We start from the raw sequence: 19,447 nt of genomic DNA on the forward strand, positions 1-19,447 counted from the left end.
TTCCTTACTTCTATTGGGTATACACGGTATGTACATAGCCATTGTGTATGTCTGTATGTGTACTTATATTAGTGAGATTTTAATTGTCATTCTTTTTTTATTTTTTCATAATTTAGTAGTTTAATTTAATTGTTAATTAATTTTAAATAAAAATACAAAATTCCAAACATTTTTATTTTCTTCGGGAAAATGGGTGAAACTCGGAGATCTATCAAAAGAATCGCAGGAAAAATTATTACACAATTTATAGAGATCACAATATCGGGAGAATTTAATTAAGTTATGGCAAAGTCTGAATGTATTGTAAACAAAATTAATTAAATTGTAAACAAAATACAGGTCGCATTTATAATCCGATTTGGATGAAATTTGGCACAGCTCATTTGTTTGGTCCAAGGACGAACCCTATTGAAATTTGGAAAAATCGGTTCAGATTTAGATAAAGCTCCCATATATATTTTCGTCCGATTTAAGATAAATTGTGCACCAAAGACCCTATATATCTGTCAATTTTCACGAAATTTAGTATAACGTACTGAATTGAGCCTAGAATGATGTCGGCCACGTTTCGTGTAAATCGGTCCAGATTTATATATAGCTCCCATATATAGTTTCGTCCGATTTCATGTAAATAGTGCACCAAAGTCCGCCTATATATCTTTCGATTTGCACGAAATTTGGCATAACGTACTGAATTGAGCCTAGAGTGATGTCTGCCAAGTTTCGAGAAAATTGGTCCAGATTTAGATATAGCTCCCATATATAGTTTCGTCCGATTTCATGTAAATGGTGCACCAAAGTCCCCCTATATCCTTCGATTTGCACGAAATTTGGCATAACGTACTGAATTGAGCCTAGAGTGATGTCTGCCAAGTTTCGAGAAAATCGGTCCAGATTTATATATAGCTCCCATATATAGTTTCGTCCGATTTCATGTAAATGGAGCACCAAGTCCGCCTATATCCTTCGATTTGCACGAAATTTAATATAACGTACTGAATTGAGCCTAGAATGATGTCTGCCAAGTTTCGTGAAAATCGGTCCAGATTTATATATAGCTCCCATATATAGTTTCGTCCGATTTCATGTAAATGGTGCACCAAAGGCCATACATATCTTTCGATTTACACCAAATTTGGCATATCGTACTGAATTGAGCCTAGAGTGATGTCTGCAAAGTTTCGAGAAAATCGGTCCAGATTTAGATATAGCTCCCATATATAGTTTCGTCCGATTTCATGTAAATGGTGCACCAAAGTCCCCCTATATCCTTCAATTTTCACGAAATTTGGCATAACGTACTGAATTGAGCCTAGATTGATGTATGCCAAGTTTCGAGAAAATTGGTCCAGATTTAGATATAGCTCCCATATATAGTTTCGTCCGGTGCATCAAAGTTCCTATATATCTTTCGATTTGCACGAAATTTGAGCCTAGATTGATGTATGCCAAGTTTCGAGAAAATCTGTCCAGATTTAGATATATCTCCAATATATAGTTTCGTCCGATTTCATGTAAATGGTGCACCAAAGTCCCTATATATCCTTCGATTTGCACGAAATTTGGCATAACGTACTGAATCGAGCCTAGAGTGATCTCGGTCAAGTTTCGTGAAAATCGGCCAAGGTTTAGATATAGCTCCCATATATATTTTCGTCCGTTTTAATGTAAATTTAGTCCAAAATGATGGGTGCCAAGTTTCGTGAAAATCGGTTGAGATTTAGATATAGCTCCCTTTTATTATAGATTGATTTTAAGTAATTGACGCACCAAGGAACCAATAGGCTGGTAAGAACAAAACGTACTAAAATTAGTATAACCTGTGACAAGTTTCGTTGAAATCGCTTCATATTTGGATATAGCTTCCATATATATATATATATATATATATTTTCGCCCGATTTTAAGTAAATTGGGCATCAAACTTCCCATGTTAGTCAGATTGATATCAAATGGAGACATTTAGTACCCAATAAGAACCCAATGTACCAAATTTCAGCGAATTCTCAAAAACGCGCTGAAGAACCCCAAAATACCGAAAATTGCGGGGTACCCCTATATACGGGCTACCCGAAAAAATGGACCTATATTCATAATTTTTTGTGGAGAGATTTGGTACTATTAAGAATTCAAAATACTAAATTTCAGCCTTTTGGGAGGAAAAATACGACCAAAACCCCCAAAATATTGAAAATTCGGAGGTACCATACTATGGTGGAGGGTATAAAAAAGGATTTCACAAAATTAAAACAACAATTTTCTTTCTTTCAATCACTTATTATTTTTTCAACTTTTAAAAAAATTTTATTTTGTGGTGTCAGCAGAACACTTTGTTTATTAAACGAAATTGGATTTTCTGTCTTGTCACAAAAACTAAATTTAAACGATCTTAAAAGTAATGCCAGACCAATAGTCATTTGTATTTGTGCAAAACGCATACCAATACAATTACGCGGTCCATCACCAAAACTTAACAGGGGAGGATTTGAACGATCTGCAGCAAAATTCTCAGGATTAAATTCGGTCGCTTTAGGATAATAATTTTCATCTCGTTGAAAACTATACGCCGGTATTATTATCATTTGACCTTTACTTATTACAATATCCGAATGTGATGGCACCGTGTAGTCTTTGGAACATTGTCGTATAATTAACGGTGATATGGGATAAAGGCGTAGCGTTTCTGAAATGATATAAGAAACCGGTTTTAAATTGTTGATGTTGGTTCTTGTGTTTATTTCAATAAGCATTTATGTAATAATTACTTTTGTATTATAAATTAAATTATATAACGTCTGGAATTCGAAATAAAATAAGTATATATACAGAGGAGACAAATATTAGATACATTAAGTATGGGAGAATGTGTCAAAAAATATATATGGATTTCTGTCATAGAATTTCTTTTAAGTTCTTGTGTGTAGAAATTCCATTTAGGAATTACTTATTTCTGGTACTCTGCAGGTGATCTCCAAATGCCCTTTCGTCTTAGAAAAACGCTCACATTATCTGCGTATACAGTATATAGAAAATCAATGGTCTTCTATCTGTTGAAAACATACTGATAACAAGTAAATCTGGTATATAAAGTTCGACCGGGCCATTTTCTTTTATTCTTCCTAACATGAGGTGGACATTGAAAATATCTAAAATCGATCGGAACTTGTATATGGGCGCCAGGGCATGGTAAATTGAAGGAACCAAACTATAGGCACTCACGGTGGATAATTGGGCTAGGACAATGTACATATCGAAAGTGACGCGTGGCCTTTGAAGGGGACTTCATAATTTCACAAAAAATAGACCTATACAGACATTTCTACAAACCGATTATGCAAACAATAATTTTTAATAGAAAATTATACCCTCAGCCTTATGGCTAATTAGTGTGTATACACTTTCACACGGTGAAAATGTGCCTCATCGAAATATTGGTTCTAGACCACATGTTTCTTTAGACCAAATCCGTTTCAGAAAAATTTGATTTCATACCATCTTATTATGTCTTCCAAATATAGTTCAAGTCCGAATTTGGGCAATATCGGTCCATGGCTTCTGGTACCTCCCACACAGGGGCTACGGCTAAGCCTAAATGCGGGCTATAGTTCATTATTGTTAGAACCAAACCCAAAACGCGGAAAAACCAGATAATTATATTAATATAAACCAGTAAGGAAAGTAGTAAAGTCGGACGGGGCCGACTATATTATACCCTTCACCACTTTGGGTATATTCAACAGATGGAATCGTAACAGACGTCGCATTTTTGAAGGACCATTAACATGAAACTAAACATGTCATTCTGCAACCTATACAAAATTTTGGTCAGATATAGAGTTGCTTCTTAAAATGGGACAAAATTATATAAATAACTTTAAAGCAAAATATCGAAATCTAAACCGATTTCATCGAAACTTATCACATGTTTTGAGCATTCGGCACTATTTTGAGTTCTTCATTTACTTATAAATCCAAACTTCGTGCAAATCGAAGGATATATAGGGACTTTTGTGCACCATTTACCTAAAATCGGACGAGAATATATATGGGAGCTATATCTAAATCTGAACCGATTTTCACGAAATTTAGTACACATCATTCTAGACCTTATTGAGTAGGCTGTACCAAATTTCGTGCAAATCGAAAGATATTTAGGGACTTTGGTACCTCATTTACCTTAAATCGGACGAAAATATATATGGGAGCTATATCTAAACCTGAACCGATTTTTCCCAATTTCAATAGGGTTCGTCCTTGGGTCAAACAAATGAGCTGTGCCAAATTTCATCCAATTCGGATCATAAATGCGACCTGTACTATCTTTACAATTTAACATGGACAGACGGACGCGCGGACATGCATAAATCGACTTAGAAAGTGATTCTATGCATATTCTCAAAATGATCCACGGGTCTATCTCGATTATTTTTGCCTGTTACAAACATATGCACAAAGACATAATACCCTGTACTACAGTGTGGTGAAGGGTATAAAATTTTTTTTTGGAATTTTGGAATTTTTAGTGGAAATAGTTGGTACCCAATGAGAACCCAATATACCAAATTTCAGCGAATTCGGTTGAAAAACGCGCTCAAGAACCCCAACATACCGAAAATTTGGGGTACCCTTATATGGGGGGCTACCAGAAAAAAATGGAGTGATTTGAAACCTATTAAGAACTCAAAGTATTATATTACAGCCAATTCGGTGGAAAAATACGACCAAAACCCCCAAAATACTGAAAATTAGGAGGTACCGTTATATGGGGGCTACCAGAAAAAGTGGACCTATATTTATAATTTTTTGTGGAGACATTTAGTATCCAATAAGAACCCAATGTACCAAATTTCAGCGAATTCGGTTGAAAAACGCGCTAAAGAACCCTAAAATACCGAAAATTGTGGGGTGCTGTTATATGGGAGCTATGCCTAAACGTGGACCGATATACCCCATCTTCGAACATGACCTGCCTGCAGACAAAAGACAAACCTGTGCAAAATTTCAGCACCCTATCTCAATTCCTTCAGAAGATAGCGTGATTACAACGGACGGACGGTCATGGCTAGATCGTCTTAGAATTTTACCCTGATCAAGAATATATATACTTTATAGGGTCGGAAATGAATATTTCGGTGAGTTACAAACGGAATGACAAAAAAAGTCCTCTAGATGGTCTTATTGGCACAAGGTTAGCAGTTAAAGGACCTATCGGAGCCCTTCAATACTGAACGAGGATTCAGACAAGGTGACAGTTTGTCGTGTGATCTTTTTAACATCCTGCTGGAAAAGGTCATACGAGACGCAAATGTGAACAGAAGTGGCACTCTGCACACCAAATAACACATGTTACTCGCCTAATCTGATGACATCGATATAATGGGTCGAACATTGCGAGCGGTAACAGACACCTTTGAAGAAATTGAGAAGGAATCTTCCAAAGTGTGTCTGGCAGTAAACGGCGAGAAGACCAAGCTGATGGTATCACGCGCAAGACGTCCAGTAGACTCGGACCAATTGTGGCACTAGAGAACTACAGCTTCGAGGTAGTTAAAGATTTTATATACCTTGGTACGGCCATAAATAAACCGAATGACATCATTTTTGAAATTTGGAGAAGGATTGTGATGACCAACAGATGCTACTATGGTAAGTAAGCAGTTTAGAAACAAGGCCAACTCCAGCCAGACTAAACTCACACTTTACAAGACGCTGATACTAGTCGTGCTGTTATATGGATCTGAAGCATGGGTGCTTGCGCAAGCAGATGAGACAGCTCTTGGGGTGTTTGAAAGAAAAATTCTCGGAAAGATCAACGGGCCGATCTGCGTCGACGGTGAATAACGGCGTTGAATTAACCACGAGCTTTACAATTTATACGCGAACATCGATATAGTCAGTCGTATTGAGCTGCAGCGACTACGATGGCTAGGCCATGTTGTGCGAATGAATGGGAATACCCCAGCTCAAAAGGCATATAAAAGCGAGCCTACTGATGGTTCCCGAAGAAGGGGAAGGCCACGAATCAGATGGAAAGACCAAGTAGAAAACAACATCTTGGAACGTGGTTTTTCAAATTGGAGGAAATGCGCAAAAGACTGACGCGCTTGGAAATCATTTTTAAGCTCGGCTTATGCAACAACCGTTCTGTAACAAGCAAGCTAAGTAAGATGGTCTTATATACATTTTTTTTATTCACATAAGGCCCTATTGCAGATTTTTTATGCAGATAACATCTGTAGAATGACTACTACTAGTACTTTTTTAGACCTATCTACAGGACCCTCATCTCTAGAGGTCTTATAGAAATAACATATAAGGTTTTTCATAGAAGGCCTGTATAAGGTGTAGAAGAAGGTCTCCTATCCAGACTATAAGGTATCTTATCCGTCCTTAATGTTTTTCTAACCACAGAAAACCTATAGAGGATATGTAGAATATATTTTCTACATAAAAGTCCAGACGAAATTATTACATCAAAAGAGTCCCCTAGAGGGTCTTATATAAACGTATTATATGTACACAAATTATCTATACAGATTTTCTATACAGAATACAGATTTTCTATACAGAGAATACCCGTAAAACGACTATACTACCTATTTTCCCCTAAAAGCATTGCAGAGAAAACATTTTTTCATATAAGACATCTAGACCCAAATGGTGCACCGATCAATGGTGTATAGCATTTTCAGACCTGCAGGTCCTTCCCCCATTGAAGCCTTGCAGAAGGAATTACAATCTTAAAATAGCTATTGTACGACTTATATCCAATAGAGTTCGCTTAAGAGTTTAACTATTATGAAAGGTTAACTTACGGTGTCATGTATATACAAGTTTTTTCCACATACCTTTCAGAACCTGTTGTAGATATTTCATTTCACTTAAACAATCATATGTAACGCCATCATTGTGTCTCTTTAAAACTCTAAAAATTTCCTCGCGAGTTCTTTCCTGGATTTCACAATTTCTTGCCAATTCATATAGGGCATAGGTTAGCGTGAATGCGGTACTTTCATACCCCGCCTGAAAGAATATCAAGGTTTGTGCCGTAATTTCAGTTAATGTCAATTTCCGGTCACTCGTTCCGATGTGCATTTCATTTAAGGTATCAATAATGTAGTTATAACGCATTTCAGATTTTTTTCTAACATCCAAGATATCTTTTACGAAATTTGTATAAAATCGTATCATATTAGCTGGTAAATATTGAAGTTGTAGCAGACGGGCCAATCGGGGAAAGGCGATCATTAGAAGCTTTGTCACATTTCCATTGTGTTCTCCAATAAACGAGTTCTGTATGAGTTGATAGAATTGATCTTTGGGATTTTGTAAACTATGTGTCTTACAGCCAAAACCACAGGATCCAATTATTTCCAATGTAAAACGTAACATTAAATCTTTTATGTCGAAAATATTATTACCCTCCGCAATATCGAGCTTCATAACTTGTATTAATTCTTTAGAGACTCCAACAAATGTCGGCAACATTGATTTCAATTTGCCACTTGTAAAACTTGGTGAGAGTTTTGTTCGAAACACTTTCCATCGATCATAGTCCAAGGTGAAGAGATTGCCCGTCAAATCGTCTGGGTTATGGTATAAACCACGATTATGAAAATAACCGAAATCTTTTGTTAGAATACGTTTGGCCAATTGCAAGTCTGTTATTAGAGCCACTGGGGTTACAAATACGTATAAACCGAGCAAAGGTGGCGAAGACGCACGAATTTCATTGTAGTAGTTGTGGAATATATCATTAAATGAGTTGTGCCGACCGTAATCTGTCATATTTCCCCATAACCAATGTCGATGTGTTGGTGTTAGAATTTTACGTTTCGGCCAATATTGGACTTTCCTCCGGAACAGAAAAACGAAACACGTTAGGCATGCAGTTAATAAAACGAAACAGGTGCCGAAATACATCTTGTCGCGACGAGTTTAAAATACTTTCTGTTTCAGCGTTCTTGGCGTTTAATTGAAATGCATTGAATTGGTGTTTGTTTTTCATAACACCCTACACCTGTCGGGTTGGTGAAAGCAGTCATTTGGTTGTCTTCGATTTATTTTGGAATAATTATGCATAATAAGTCGCTCAACCAGGAATAATACAACTCAGAAGTATTTCGGAAAGTGCGGGTAAACCTTCCGATGTAATGGAAGAACGGTCGTGGTTACACGGTTATATGAGGCTACCCGAAGAAGATAACAAATATTAAATATTTTTGGTAGGGTCATTTGGTATTAAACGATAATTCAAAACACTAAATTACAGCCTAACATGCCGAGAATAAAAAAAATATCCCGAAATTTTATTGGTACCGTTATGTGGGAAATTGTTCCGATATTAATAATATTTGGTAAGAAAATGTGAGTGAACAACATCCTTACGGAAAGTGTTCGGTATAGGTCCTTGTTTCGACATGACACCCATATAAAGATCATGCTCCATTTTTTTCTTTTGGCATTTAAAATGTAATTTGTCTTTTCAGGTATTTTGAGGTTGAAAATTATATTTCAGCAAATGTCCTATATGGGTTCCCGCTTTGACATGATACCCTCCAAATATCTTTGTTAGTTTGAAGTAAACAAAGTACAGGTCGCATTTATGATCCGAATTGGATGGAATTTGGCATAGGTCGCTTATTTGGCCCAAGGACGAATCCTATTGAAATTGGGAAAATCGGTTCAGATTAAGATATAGCTCCCATATTTAATTTAAATGGTGTACTAAAGTCCCTATATGTCTTTCGATTGGCACGAAATTTGGTATAGCGTAATGAATTAGGTCTAGAATGATGTGTGTTAAGTTTCCTGAAAATCGGTTCAGATTTAGATATAGCTCCCATATATATTTTCGTCCGATTTATGTAAATGGTGCGCCATAGTCCCTATATATCTTTTGATTTGGCACAGCGTAATGAATAAGGTCTAGAATGAAGTGTGTTAAGTGAAAGTTCCGATTTACGGTAAATGGTGTACCAAAGTCCTTATATAACTTCCGATTTGCACGAAATTTGGCATAGCGTAATGAATTAGGTCTAGAATGATGTGTGTTAAGTCTCCTGAAAATCGGTCCAAATTTAGATATAGCTCCCATATATATTTTCGTCCGATTTAATGTAAATGGTGTACCAAACTCCCTACGTATCTTTCGATTTGCACGAAATTTGGCACAGCGCACTGAATTATGTCTATAATGATGTGTGTTAAGTTTCCTGAAAATCGGTACAGATTTAGATGTAGCTCCCATATATATATATTCGTCCGATTTAATGTAAATGGTGTACCAAAGTCCCTACGTATCTTTCGATTTGCACGAAATTTGGCACAGCGCACTGAATTATGTCTATAATGATGTGTGTTAAGTTTCCTGAAAATCGGTACAGATTTAGATGTAGCTCCCATATATATATATATATATATATATATATATTCGTCCGATTTAATGTAAATGGTGTACCAAAGTCTCTATATATCTTTCGATTTGCATGAAATTTGGCACAGGGTAATGAATTTAGGTTTAGAATGATGTGTGTTAAGTTTCCTGAAATCGGTTCAGATTTAGATATAGCTTACATATCTGACCAAATGAAACATTTAGTATCGGTTGCAGAATGACATGTTTATGTACCTAATTTCATTTCGACCCAAAGTGGTGAAATGTATCATATAGTCGGGCCCGTCCGACTTTACTACTTTCCTTACTGGTTTTTGTTTAGCATTGTTTGGTATTTAATTATGAAAAGGCTTAAACCACAACAACGTTTATAAATAGTTCAAATTTTGTTGTCGAAAATTCACGTTCTGCGAGGAATGTGTTTCGTGCGCTTCGCTCAACTTAAGGTTGAAATATAGTCAATACTTCGGTGAGCACGTTAAGTACCTTTTTGTACGAATTGCCAATAACCTAGCCTAATGATACGCCAACACACCAACACACCTAATATCCAAAATTCTAGATTCAGGTATTTCATCTGGGTGTTAATGGATATAATCGGACTATCCTGATCATTTGATACCATACTCAACTACAAGGTTCATTTGATCTGGTATATATTGGCGGGTAATTTTCAATGCTATCTGTTCCCCGTTCACGGCATAATTGTGGCCTCTAAAGCCACACACAAATATTAAGTGGTTGGCCCATTTTACCCCCGTAATATTAACCGATAATACTAAACAAGTGAGCGGAGCCGTACAGTCGGACCGGACCGACCATATGATACCCTACAGAACTACCACCGAACTTTAATTTTCTGCAATTCTATATTCGATGCCTGAATGATACATCGCGGTATTTGCACCCTCATTTGATCTGGTATATATTGGCGGGTAATTTTCAATGCTATCTGTTCCCCGTTCACGGCATAATTGTGGCCTCTAAAGCCACACACAAATATTAAGTGGTTGGCCCATTTTACCCCCGTAATATTAACCGATAATACTAAACAAGTGAGCGGAGCCGTACAGTCGGACCGGACCGACCATATGATACCCTACAGAACTACCACCGAACTTTAATTTTCTGCAGTTCTATATTCGATGCCTGAATGATACATCGCGGTATTTGCACCCTCTAAATCAAGATCAAAAGATCGTCTTTCTTACCCTGGTATATTTACGAATTAAATTGGGTATTTTACACACAAAAGTGTTGGTACACTTGACCTAAATAAATAGTTGGCCAAATCATTTCCCCGTGCAAATTTTGTGATTTTCGGCTTACAATAGTGGTTTTTGACCCTTTCAATCTCTTAAATATGATGATATTGATCACCAATCCATAATTTTTAGGTGTCGTCCTTCACCATAACCGGAACTTCATGTTAAACGTTTTCATTAATGGTAATACTAATCTAATCAAAATACGTAGACACCTACGTAGGCAATTATGTTAGTATAACTTCCACATCCGAGTTTTTACAATAACATAATTAGCAGAATTTTAAAGGTCAACCACTCCTCTGGGATATACTATAAACTGCTCGCGTCTATGTTCTTCAGGAGTAAATACATACGTCATAAAATAGAAAGGTTGTCATATTTCACACAACAAAACAGTCATGCATGGTCATACCCCCTTCTCTGTGTAAAATTCCGTGATGTTCGGTCCGAATTGATGCCTCTACAGCGACCAGAAAAATAGACAAAAATAAAGTTTTTGGTTCATTTCATCCCAATAGGGATGGGGCCACACGAATAACGACATAAAAACTATAAGTGTCGCCATTGACCAGAACCGAACCTACATGCAACATTTGTTGTTTTTCAAATTATAATAGGTAGACGTACGGACATTCGAACCATTCGTGTCGAGTATAATTAAATTTTATATTCAAAAGAAAATGAAATAAATAAATACATAGATGAAGATTATAATCATTTTTTTGCCAATCTTCACCATCGATTTTCACTTCCGAACAATGATGTAATGTATACACCCACTGATACGTTTTCCTCTATAGAATATTTGCCGGCATATAATAATAGCACCCAATAAAACACTAAATTGATAACCATGAACATATTATCTACAATCGAATGCCCTGCAAGTAGTTTTCATTTGTGTGGATATCTTCAGAGAGTAGCAAGCAAAATGCGAGTTTTACCGCGTTCATTTCTGTTATTATTTGGAATAATATTGCATTTCGAATTTATAGAAGGTCTGAATATTACAACATATCATCGGAACTATGAGGGGTAGGCTCAAACTAAATTTCAACTGCTAAATTCTAAAACTTTTTTTTTTCATATTAGTTACAAAATCCTCGATATTCAGTTGGAAAATCCAAAAAATTACAAAGTATTCCGAGAAAATTTCCATCCAGATGTCATTGGCCGTGGTGAAGAAGCTTACAGCATGCGCGTGCTAGTAGAACCATTTAAAATGCCGACAATAAAGAGTTATCTGAAGAAAAACAAACTGACATTTAAGATTATTAATAACAATGTGGCTACAAATGTGCAGGCGGAGAAAGTGTTTCAGCGTTCCAGTCGTTCCGCCCCTAACAAAAATGACGCTATCGATTTTCATAGCTATCAGCGTTTTGACGTTATCAATAATTACCTAGATAAGTTGGCAGCGGAGTTCCCCCGGCAAGTGAATATTGTGGAAGTGGGTAAATCATACGAGGGTCGTACCTTAAAAGCCATTCACATAAGGCAAACAGTTGAAGCCACAACGAAGAGGTCCAAGAAACCTCTGATATTTATAGATGCAGGTATACACGCCCGTGAATGGATATCCCATGCCACAGCATTGTATGCCATACAACAATTGGTGGAAAATTCAACATTTTATCAACGAGAATTGAAAATGTATGATTGGCTAATATGGCCGGTGGTAAATCCTGATGGTTATGAATATTCGCATCAGTATGACAGGTTTTGGCGTAAAACAAGACAACCAGATCCAGAGGGCTACTCTCGATGTCTGGGTGTTGATCTAAATCGTAATTTTGATTTTTATTGGGCACATACTGGCAGCTCATTTGATCCGTGTGAAACGGATTATCATGGACCAGAGGCATTTTCAGAACCCGAAGCAATTGCCTTGAGAGATTTAATGTTCGAAATCAACGACAGATGTAAAATGTATCTGACCCTACATTCATATGGCAATTATTTACTTTATCCCTGGGGTTATGAGCAGTAAGTTTGCCTATGAAAACCATAGAAAATTTGCATTTTAAATTAGCTTCATTTTTTCAGAGCTCTACCTTCGAATTGGCATTACTTGGATGCAGTTGCCCGTGCTGGCATGGATACAATTCGGAATACAACAGGTACTGTCTACACTGCGGGTAGTAGTGCTCGTACATTGTATCCTGCTTCGGGCGCCACTGATGATTTTGCTTATGGTGTTGCCAAAATTCCAGTAGTCCTTTGCATGGAATTGCCATCGAGTGGTAATGGTTTTGATCCACCAACTAATCGAATATTGCCGTTAGTTAGAGAAAGTTGGCAGGGTATACGTGCAATGGCATTGGAGGTCCATGAATATCCTTTGCGTAATAGTGCCGCAGGTATTTCAATGAAGTTTTCACTGGGATTAATAGTTGTGCTACTGGTGATTTTACAATAAACATTTTAAATTCGAATAAAATTTGGTCTTGTCAACAGATATATACAACCTGCCTGTGTTCCAGTACTTTTTTTAACAGTAAATCTAGTTAAAAGGAAACATTTCAAAATCTCTCTCAGAGTACAAAATAATTTGAAAAGTTCGAGAATGCAAATCTAGTAAATATGCCAAAATTAGATGGCAATACTTCAAAATCAATATTACAGGCAATCAGGAGTTGGCATTCCTGTTTACCATTTTTCTAGTAAAAAGTTCTAAAACATTTGGACAAATTTTTTGAGTAAAAAGTTTACAAAGAGAACACCATTTTGTTTTGTGTTCTCTTTAATTTGGTTCAATGTTTTACCAGTTTTGTGGGTTCAGAAACGGATTTCGGCATTAATACGATTTTTGGATCACATGTCGATACCTTTAAAAAAACCAGTAAGTAAAGCAATAAAGTCGGACGGGACCGACTATAAGATACCCTTCACCACTTTGGGTATTTTCAACAGATGGAATCTAACAGACGTCGCATTTTTTAAAGACCATTAACATGAAATTAAACATGTTACTCTGCAACCTATACTAAATTTTGTACAGATATAGAGTTGCTTCTTACATAGGGATAAAATTATGTAAAGAAATTTAAAGCAAAATATCGATCACATTTTGAGTTCTTGCATTCGGTCACATTTGGAGTTCTTCATTTACTTACAAATCCAAATTTCGTGCAAATCGAAGGATTCCTATATATCCTTTGATGCACCATTTAAATAAAATCGGACGAAAATATATATGGGAGCTATATCTAAATCTGGATCGATTTTCTCGAAACTTGGCATACATGAATCTAGACTCAATTCAGTACGTTATGCCAAACTTCGTGCAAATCGAAAGATATATAGGGACTTTGGTGCAACATTTACATCAAATCGGACGAAACTATATATGGGAGCTATATCTAAGTCTGGACCGATTTTCTTGAAACTTGGCAGACATCACTCTAGGCTCAATTCAGTATGTTATACCAAATTTCGAACGTTATGCCAAACTTCGTGCAAATCGAAGGATATATAGGGACTTTGTTGCACTATTTACATAAAATCGGACGAAAATATATATGGGGGCTATACATAAATATGAACCAATTTTCACGAAATTTAACACACATATTTCTGGACTTAATTCAGTACGCTACGCAAAATTGCGTGTAAATCGAAGGATATATAGGGATTTTGCTGTTTCATTCACATAAAATCGGTCAAAACTATATATGGGAGCTGTATCTGAAACTGAACCGATTTTCACGAAACTTGGCAGACATCACTCCAGATTCAATTCAGTATGTCATACCAAATTTCGAGCAAATCGAAAGATATATAGGGACTTGGGTGTACCATTCGGACGAAAATATATATGGGAGCTATATCTAAATCTGAACCGATTTTTCCCAATTTCAATAGGGTTCGTCCTTGGGCCAAATAAATGAGTTGTGCCAAATTTCATCCAATTCGGATTATAAATGCAACTGTACAGACGGACGGACGGACATACATAAATCGACTTAAAAAGTTATTCTATGCATATTCTGAAAGGGAACCCTGTGTCTATCTCTTTTGCTTTTGCCTGTTACAAACATATGCACAAAGACATAATACCCTGTACCACAGTGTGGTGAAGGTTATAATTAAGGCTGAGGGGAAGAATCAAAATAATATGAAAAGTGGTATAAGACCACTTTGAATTGTTATCTGTGATCTGATCTGTTTCTGAATCACTCTCGTATACCTTTGGGCCTCTCTTTCTCTCTCTCTGTCTCTCTCCAGATCCTTCAGATAATTTCTGACACTTTTGGAAGAATCGTACACAAAATATGATATGACATCGAAAATATATTCTATCTACCACAGATCGATCTATTTTCTTGTAAGAGGCTCACAAGAATAAGTCCGGAATCGTAGGTGATTATTTTAATATTGCCTGAAGTAAAATTAGAGATACACATAGGCATCTCTGCAAAAATAAGGACCACAGATCGGTCTATCGTCTCATATGAGGCTTTCATATGCCCACTACCATAGGTCCACACCTAGTCATTGTTTGTTGTGACTACCTCAATGTCACTTGGAGGAGATTAGAGATACACATCTCTGTAGAAATGTGTTAAGTTCTGGAAGCAAGAATAATTTTTTTGCGGTTAAGGTCCTATAGAAGGGCCAAGCTTATCGACAAAGTTTATCGTCTCAAAATTGCTAACAGATTTTTTTGGAGGAAGTAGAAGTGTAGCCTAAAAAAGGTTCAGTTCAACCGCGATGTTAAGAAATGAATCTTAGTTTCTTACAAAATCGTGTATGATATGGTTATAAAACACCATAAATTACGTTTTTGTTGTTAGCTTAAACGACAATGTAAATGATATAAAAGTGGTATGATAATAAAATCAATCGTTAAATTATAGCTATTAAATATTTAACAGCTATTAGAAAAAATTAATATGAGTTAACGAATCTGAGACGATTGATTGTTAATAATTGCAGTGATTTATATTTAGTTAGGGTTGACCATTGGACAATAGCGGGAACCTCTTGAAAGAATACATTAAAAGAATTCTTGACTAAGTTAGTGTTAATGTCTACACCATGCCAAAAAACATAAACCTTACAAAACAATAATGGGAGAACTCCTACTTTAAACTCAGTTCATTTGAAGGACGAACCCTATTGAAATTGATAAGAATCGGTACAGATTCGATTTACATGAAATTGTCTATTACCATGCTGATCTAGAATGATAGCTGTCAAGTTTTAATTAAATCGGTTCATGTATCTACACATATATTTTTGTCCGATATTTGTTCGATTGACATAAAATGAGTCTAAAAATGGCTTGCATCGGATCAGATTAAAATAATGCTCGGCAATATAATTCGGTATTTTGGAAAAACATTTTCAGCAAATAAGTATTTATACCCTTCACCACAGTGTGGTACAGGGTATTATGTCTTTGTTCATATGTTTGTAACAGGCAAAAGGAAACGAGATAGACCCATAGTTCCTTTTGAGAATATGCATAGAATCACTTTCTGAGTCGATTTATGCATGTCCGTCTGTCCGTACGTCCATGTATTTTTGTTAACAAAGTACAAGTCGCATTTATGATCCGATTTGAATGAAATTTGACACAGGTCACTTAATTGGCCTAAGGACGATCTCTATTGAAATTGGGAAAAATCGGTTCAGATTTAGATATAGGTCCCATATATATTTTCGTCCGATTTAAGGTAAATGGTGTACCAAAGTCCCTATATATCTTTGGATTTGCACGAAATTTGGTACAGCGTAATGAATTAGGTCTAGAATGATGTGTGTTAAGTTTCATGAAAATCGGTTAAGATTTAGATATAGCTCCCAAATATATCTTCGTCCGATTTAAGGTAAATGGTGTACCAAAGTTCCTATATATCTTTCGATTTGGATGAAATTGTGCACAGGTCACTTAATTGGCCTAAGGACCAACTCTATTGAAATTGGGAAAAATCGGTTCAGATTTAGATATAGCTCCCAAATATATCTTCGTCCGATTTAAGGTAAATGGTGTACCAAAGTCCCTATCTATCTTTCGATTTGCATAAAAATTGGCATAGCGATATGAATTAGGTCTAGAATGATGTGTGTTAAGTTTCTTGAAAATCGGTTCAGTTTTAGATATAGATCCCATATATAGGTTCGTCCGATTTGATGTAAATGGTGCACCAAAGTCCCTATATATCTTTCGATTTGCACGAAATTTTGCATAACGTACTGAATTGAGCCTAGAGTGATGTCTGCCAAGTTTCGTGAAAATCGGTCCAGATTTAGATATAGATCCCATATATAGTTTCGTTCGATTTCATGTAAATGGTGCACCAAAGTCCTTATATATCCTTCGATTTGCACGAAATTTGGCATAACGTACAGAATTGAGCCTAGAGTGATGTCTGCCAATTTTCGAGAAAATCGGTCCAGACTTAGATATGGCTCCCCTATATAGTTTCGTCCGATTTCATGTAAATGGTGCTCCAAAGTCCCTATATATCTTTCGATTACCACCAGATTTGTCGTAACGTACATCAAATTTTGCACAACGTACAAAATTGAGCATAGAATTGTTGCGTTTTCTAGAAGTACAGGCATAGTCCAATGGATGACCTATTTATATTTGTTTGAAGTCGATTTACATACTTTTGTACCATTGTAACAAACGAATGATATGTTTATGGATAGATCTAGGTAGATTCACATTTAACAAACGAATGGCATGTTTATGGATTGATCTAAGTCGGTTCACATCCAATTTCATGTTAATGGCGCTTCTGTTAGGATGCATTCGTTTAATATACCCATAGTGGTGAAGGGTATCATATAGTCGGCCCCGTCCGACTTTACTACTTTCCTTACTGGTTTTTTATTGAAGAACCACCTCATGTTATAGAGTACCCAAAGGTATGTTCGGCCAATCTTAACGCATTTTTTACTTGTTTACGATTCTATTCAGATTTTCAATTACGAAACGCCTAAAAGTGCGCTACATTTCAAGAATATTAAATAGAAAGTAATTTACAAAAGTGAATAATAATAATTATGATCTGGAAACTTATATCATAAAGTATATCTATAACTGAATATCGCAACAATTATGATCCTCATAAAATGATAAATCGATTAAGACTCGACCAAAAAAGGTGGCTACTTGCTACCGAAATTACGCCGAAAAGAATTAGTTTTAATGGAAACTTTGACACGATTATGTGGTGGAAAAATTACTATCTGCATCTGGCACTTTTAGTTATAGGTGCAACCCTTGGGGAATCCTATGAACTCTATAAAGAGTAAGTTCATCAAAAAGAATAGTAAATAAATAAACAAATAAATAACAAACAAAACTCCTCTTTGTAGTTATAAAATTTACAATGTTTATGCCGAAAATGAAAATCAATTGCACAACCTTTACAAACTGAGTAAGGCGAATAGAAAATATGATTTCCTCAATCTAGCACGACGTCCTGAGGATATTACGAAAATTCTAATACCACCCCAATTAAATGACATGTTGAAAATGGCCTTGGAAGGATTGCAGTTAAATTTCACATTGGCTCATGATGATGTTTCCCAGCTGATACTGAAAGAGCGCCAGGAACATTTACGTAACACCCCTCCCGAATATCCTTTAAAAGTATTCGAACGTTATTATCGCCACGATGAAATCAATACCCATATGGAAGTATTAGCCCAACTATATCCCTCTCGTGTGTATGTGAAAACCTTTGGCTGGTCCTACGAAAGACGTCCGCTGAAAGTGATTACCATTACCAATGGCGATAAACGCAACGATAAGAAGGTGATATTTGTTGATGCCGCCATGCATGCCCGCGAATGGATAACACCCGCCATGGCCTTGCATATTATGAGTGAACTGATAGAGAATTACGAAAATAATAAACATTTACTGGAGGAATACGATTGGGTTATTCTACCCGTTGTCAATGCGGATGGCTATGAGTATACGCACGAAGAGTATCGTTATTGGCGTAAAACTCGAAAACCCAATTATGTGGTGAATGAAGATGGCGAAGAATGCTTTGGCACAGATCCCAATCGTAATTTTGGTCATTATTGGGATTTTGAAGAAGGTGCCTCCTCTGACCCGTGTGATGAACTCTATCGAGGAGAGAAGGCTTTTTCGGAACCCGAAACCCAAGTGGTGCGTGATATAATGCGTACCTATCGTGGACGTTTGATGTGGTATTTGACTCTGCACTCTTATGGTAATTATATTCTATTGCCATGGGGTCACACCAAGTGAGTAAGGGGATTATATTTTTTATTTTCTTTTGATAATGAAATTTTGTTTGCTAGTGAATTACCCGAAAACTTTTACGAAATGATGGATGTTGCAGATGCGGGTGCCATGGCCATTGTCTTGACCACCGGTACCAGTTACACTTATGGTAATACCTATAAAGTTATTTACCCCACATCGGGTGATTCAAGTGATTATGCTCTGGCCGCTATTAATGTCCCAGTCAGTTTGTGTATTGAAATGCCGGCTGGCGGTTTCTCGGGATTTGATCCACCACCAAGACAGATTGAAGGATTTGTAACTGAAACATGGATTGGGGTGCGCGCCATGGCCGAAACTGTGATTGAGAAATATTGAAAGAGTTATTTTTAATACGAAATAAATTTTATATATGTTTTTATTATTATTTTTTTTTTTATAAAAATAAATTATCAAAGAAAAATGCAGTGGTAAGGAATATCAAATTCGGACGGACCTACGAGACCCAGTTCAGTACGCTATTTAAAATTGTGTCTGATTGAAATAAACTTTGGATTTTTATGC

The 19,447-nt window shown here is 36.3% G+C and overlaps 3 protein-coding genes across 3 annotated transcripts; 2 read left to right on the top strand and 1 right to left on the bottom strand.

Moving 5' to 3' along the window:
• Positions 1–275: 275 nt before the first annotated feature.
• LOC133330510 (cytochrome P450 6a8-like) lies at positions 276–7,788 on the bottom strand. The gene is made up of 3 exons (XM_061538950.1): positions 6,849–7,788; positions 2,441–2,683; positions 276–292 (listed from the first exon to the last, which is right to left on the bottom strand). The coding sequence occupies exons 1-3, from the start codon at positions 7,786–7,788 to the stop codon at positions 276–278; spliced, it is 1,200 nt and encodes a 399-aa protein (XP_061394934.1).
• Positions 7,789–9,915: 2,127 nt separating this feature from the next.
• LOC133330531 (carboxypeptidase B1-like) lies at positions 9,916–13,084 on the top strand. Its single transcript, XM_061538971.1, has 3 exons — positions 9,916–9,965; positions 11,758–12,651; positions 12,712–13,084. The coding sequence occupies exons 1-3, from the start codon at positions 9,916–9,918 to the stop codon at positions 13,082–13,084; spliced, it is 1,317 nt and encodes a 438-aa protein (XP_061394955.1).
• Positions 13,085–17,850: 4,766 nt separating this feature from the next.
• Positions 17,851–19,261, top strand: LOC133330541 (carboxypeptidase B1-like). Its single transcript, XM_061538981.1, has 3 exons — positions 17,851–17,933; positions 18,001–18,903; positions 18,961–19,261. Exons 1-3 carry the CDS (start codon positions 17,851–17,853, stop codon positions 19,259–19,261), a joined length of 1,287 nt encoding a protein of 428 aa, XP_061394965.1.
• The last annotated feature ends 186 nt before the right edge of the window (positions 19,262–19,447 follow it).

The sequence above is a fragment of the Musca vetustissima genome, unplaced genomic scaffold (assembly GCF_032173495.1).
Source record: "Musca vetustissima isolate MV318-11 ecotype Yass unplaced genomic scaffold, APGP_CSIRO_Mvet_v1 utg2123, whole genome shotgun sequence".
Lineage (NCBI taxonomy): Eukaryota > Metazoa > Arthropoda > Insecta > Diptera > Muscidae > Musca > Musca vetustissima.

What these genes read in the sequence shown, in the direction of transcription:
- LOC133330531 (XM_061538971.1), top strand. Translation starts at nt 9,916, where the DNA reads ATGATACGCCAACACACCAACACACCTAATATCCAAAATTCTAGATTC. An exon ending in ATCCAAAATTCTAGATTCAG is followed by an intron (nt 9,966 to 11,757) that starts GTATTTCATCTG and finishes TTTTCATATTAG; the next exon opens with TTACAAAATCCTCGATATTC. An exon ending in TATCCCTGGGGTTATGAGCA is followed by an intron (nt 12,652 to 12,711) that starts GTAAGTTTGCCT and finishes TCATTTTTTCAG; the next exon opens with AGCTCTACCTTCGAATTGGC.
- LOC133330510 (XM_061538950.1), bottom strand. Translation starts at nt 7,788, where the DNA reads ATGACAGATTACGGTCGGCACAACTCATTTAATGATATATTCCACAAC. An exon ending in TCTACAACAGGTTCTGAAAG is followed by an intron (nt 2,684 to 6,848) that starts GTATGTGGAAAA and finishes ATATCATTTCAG; the next exon opens with AAACGCTACGCCTTTATCCC.
- LOC133330541 (XM_061538981.1), top strand. Translation starts at nt 17,851, where the DNA reads ATGTGGTGGAAAAATTACTATCTGCATCTGGCACTTTTAGTTATAGGT. An exon ending in TCCTATGAACTCTATAAAGA is followed by an intron (nt 17,934 to 18,000) that starts GTAAGTTCATCA and finishes TCCTCTTTGTAG; the next exon opens with TTATAAAATTTACAATGTTT. An exon ending in TTGCCATGGGGTCACACCAA is followed by an intron (nt 18,904 to 18,960) that starts GTGAGTAAGGGG and finishes TTTGTTTGCTAG; the next exon opens with TGAATTACCCGAAAACTTTT.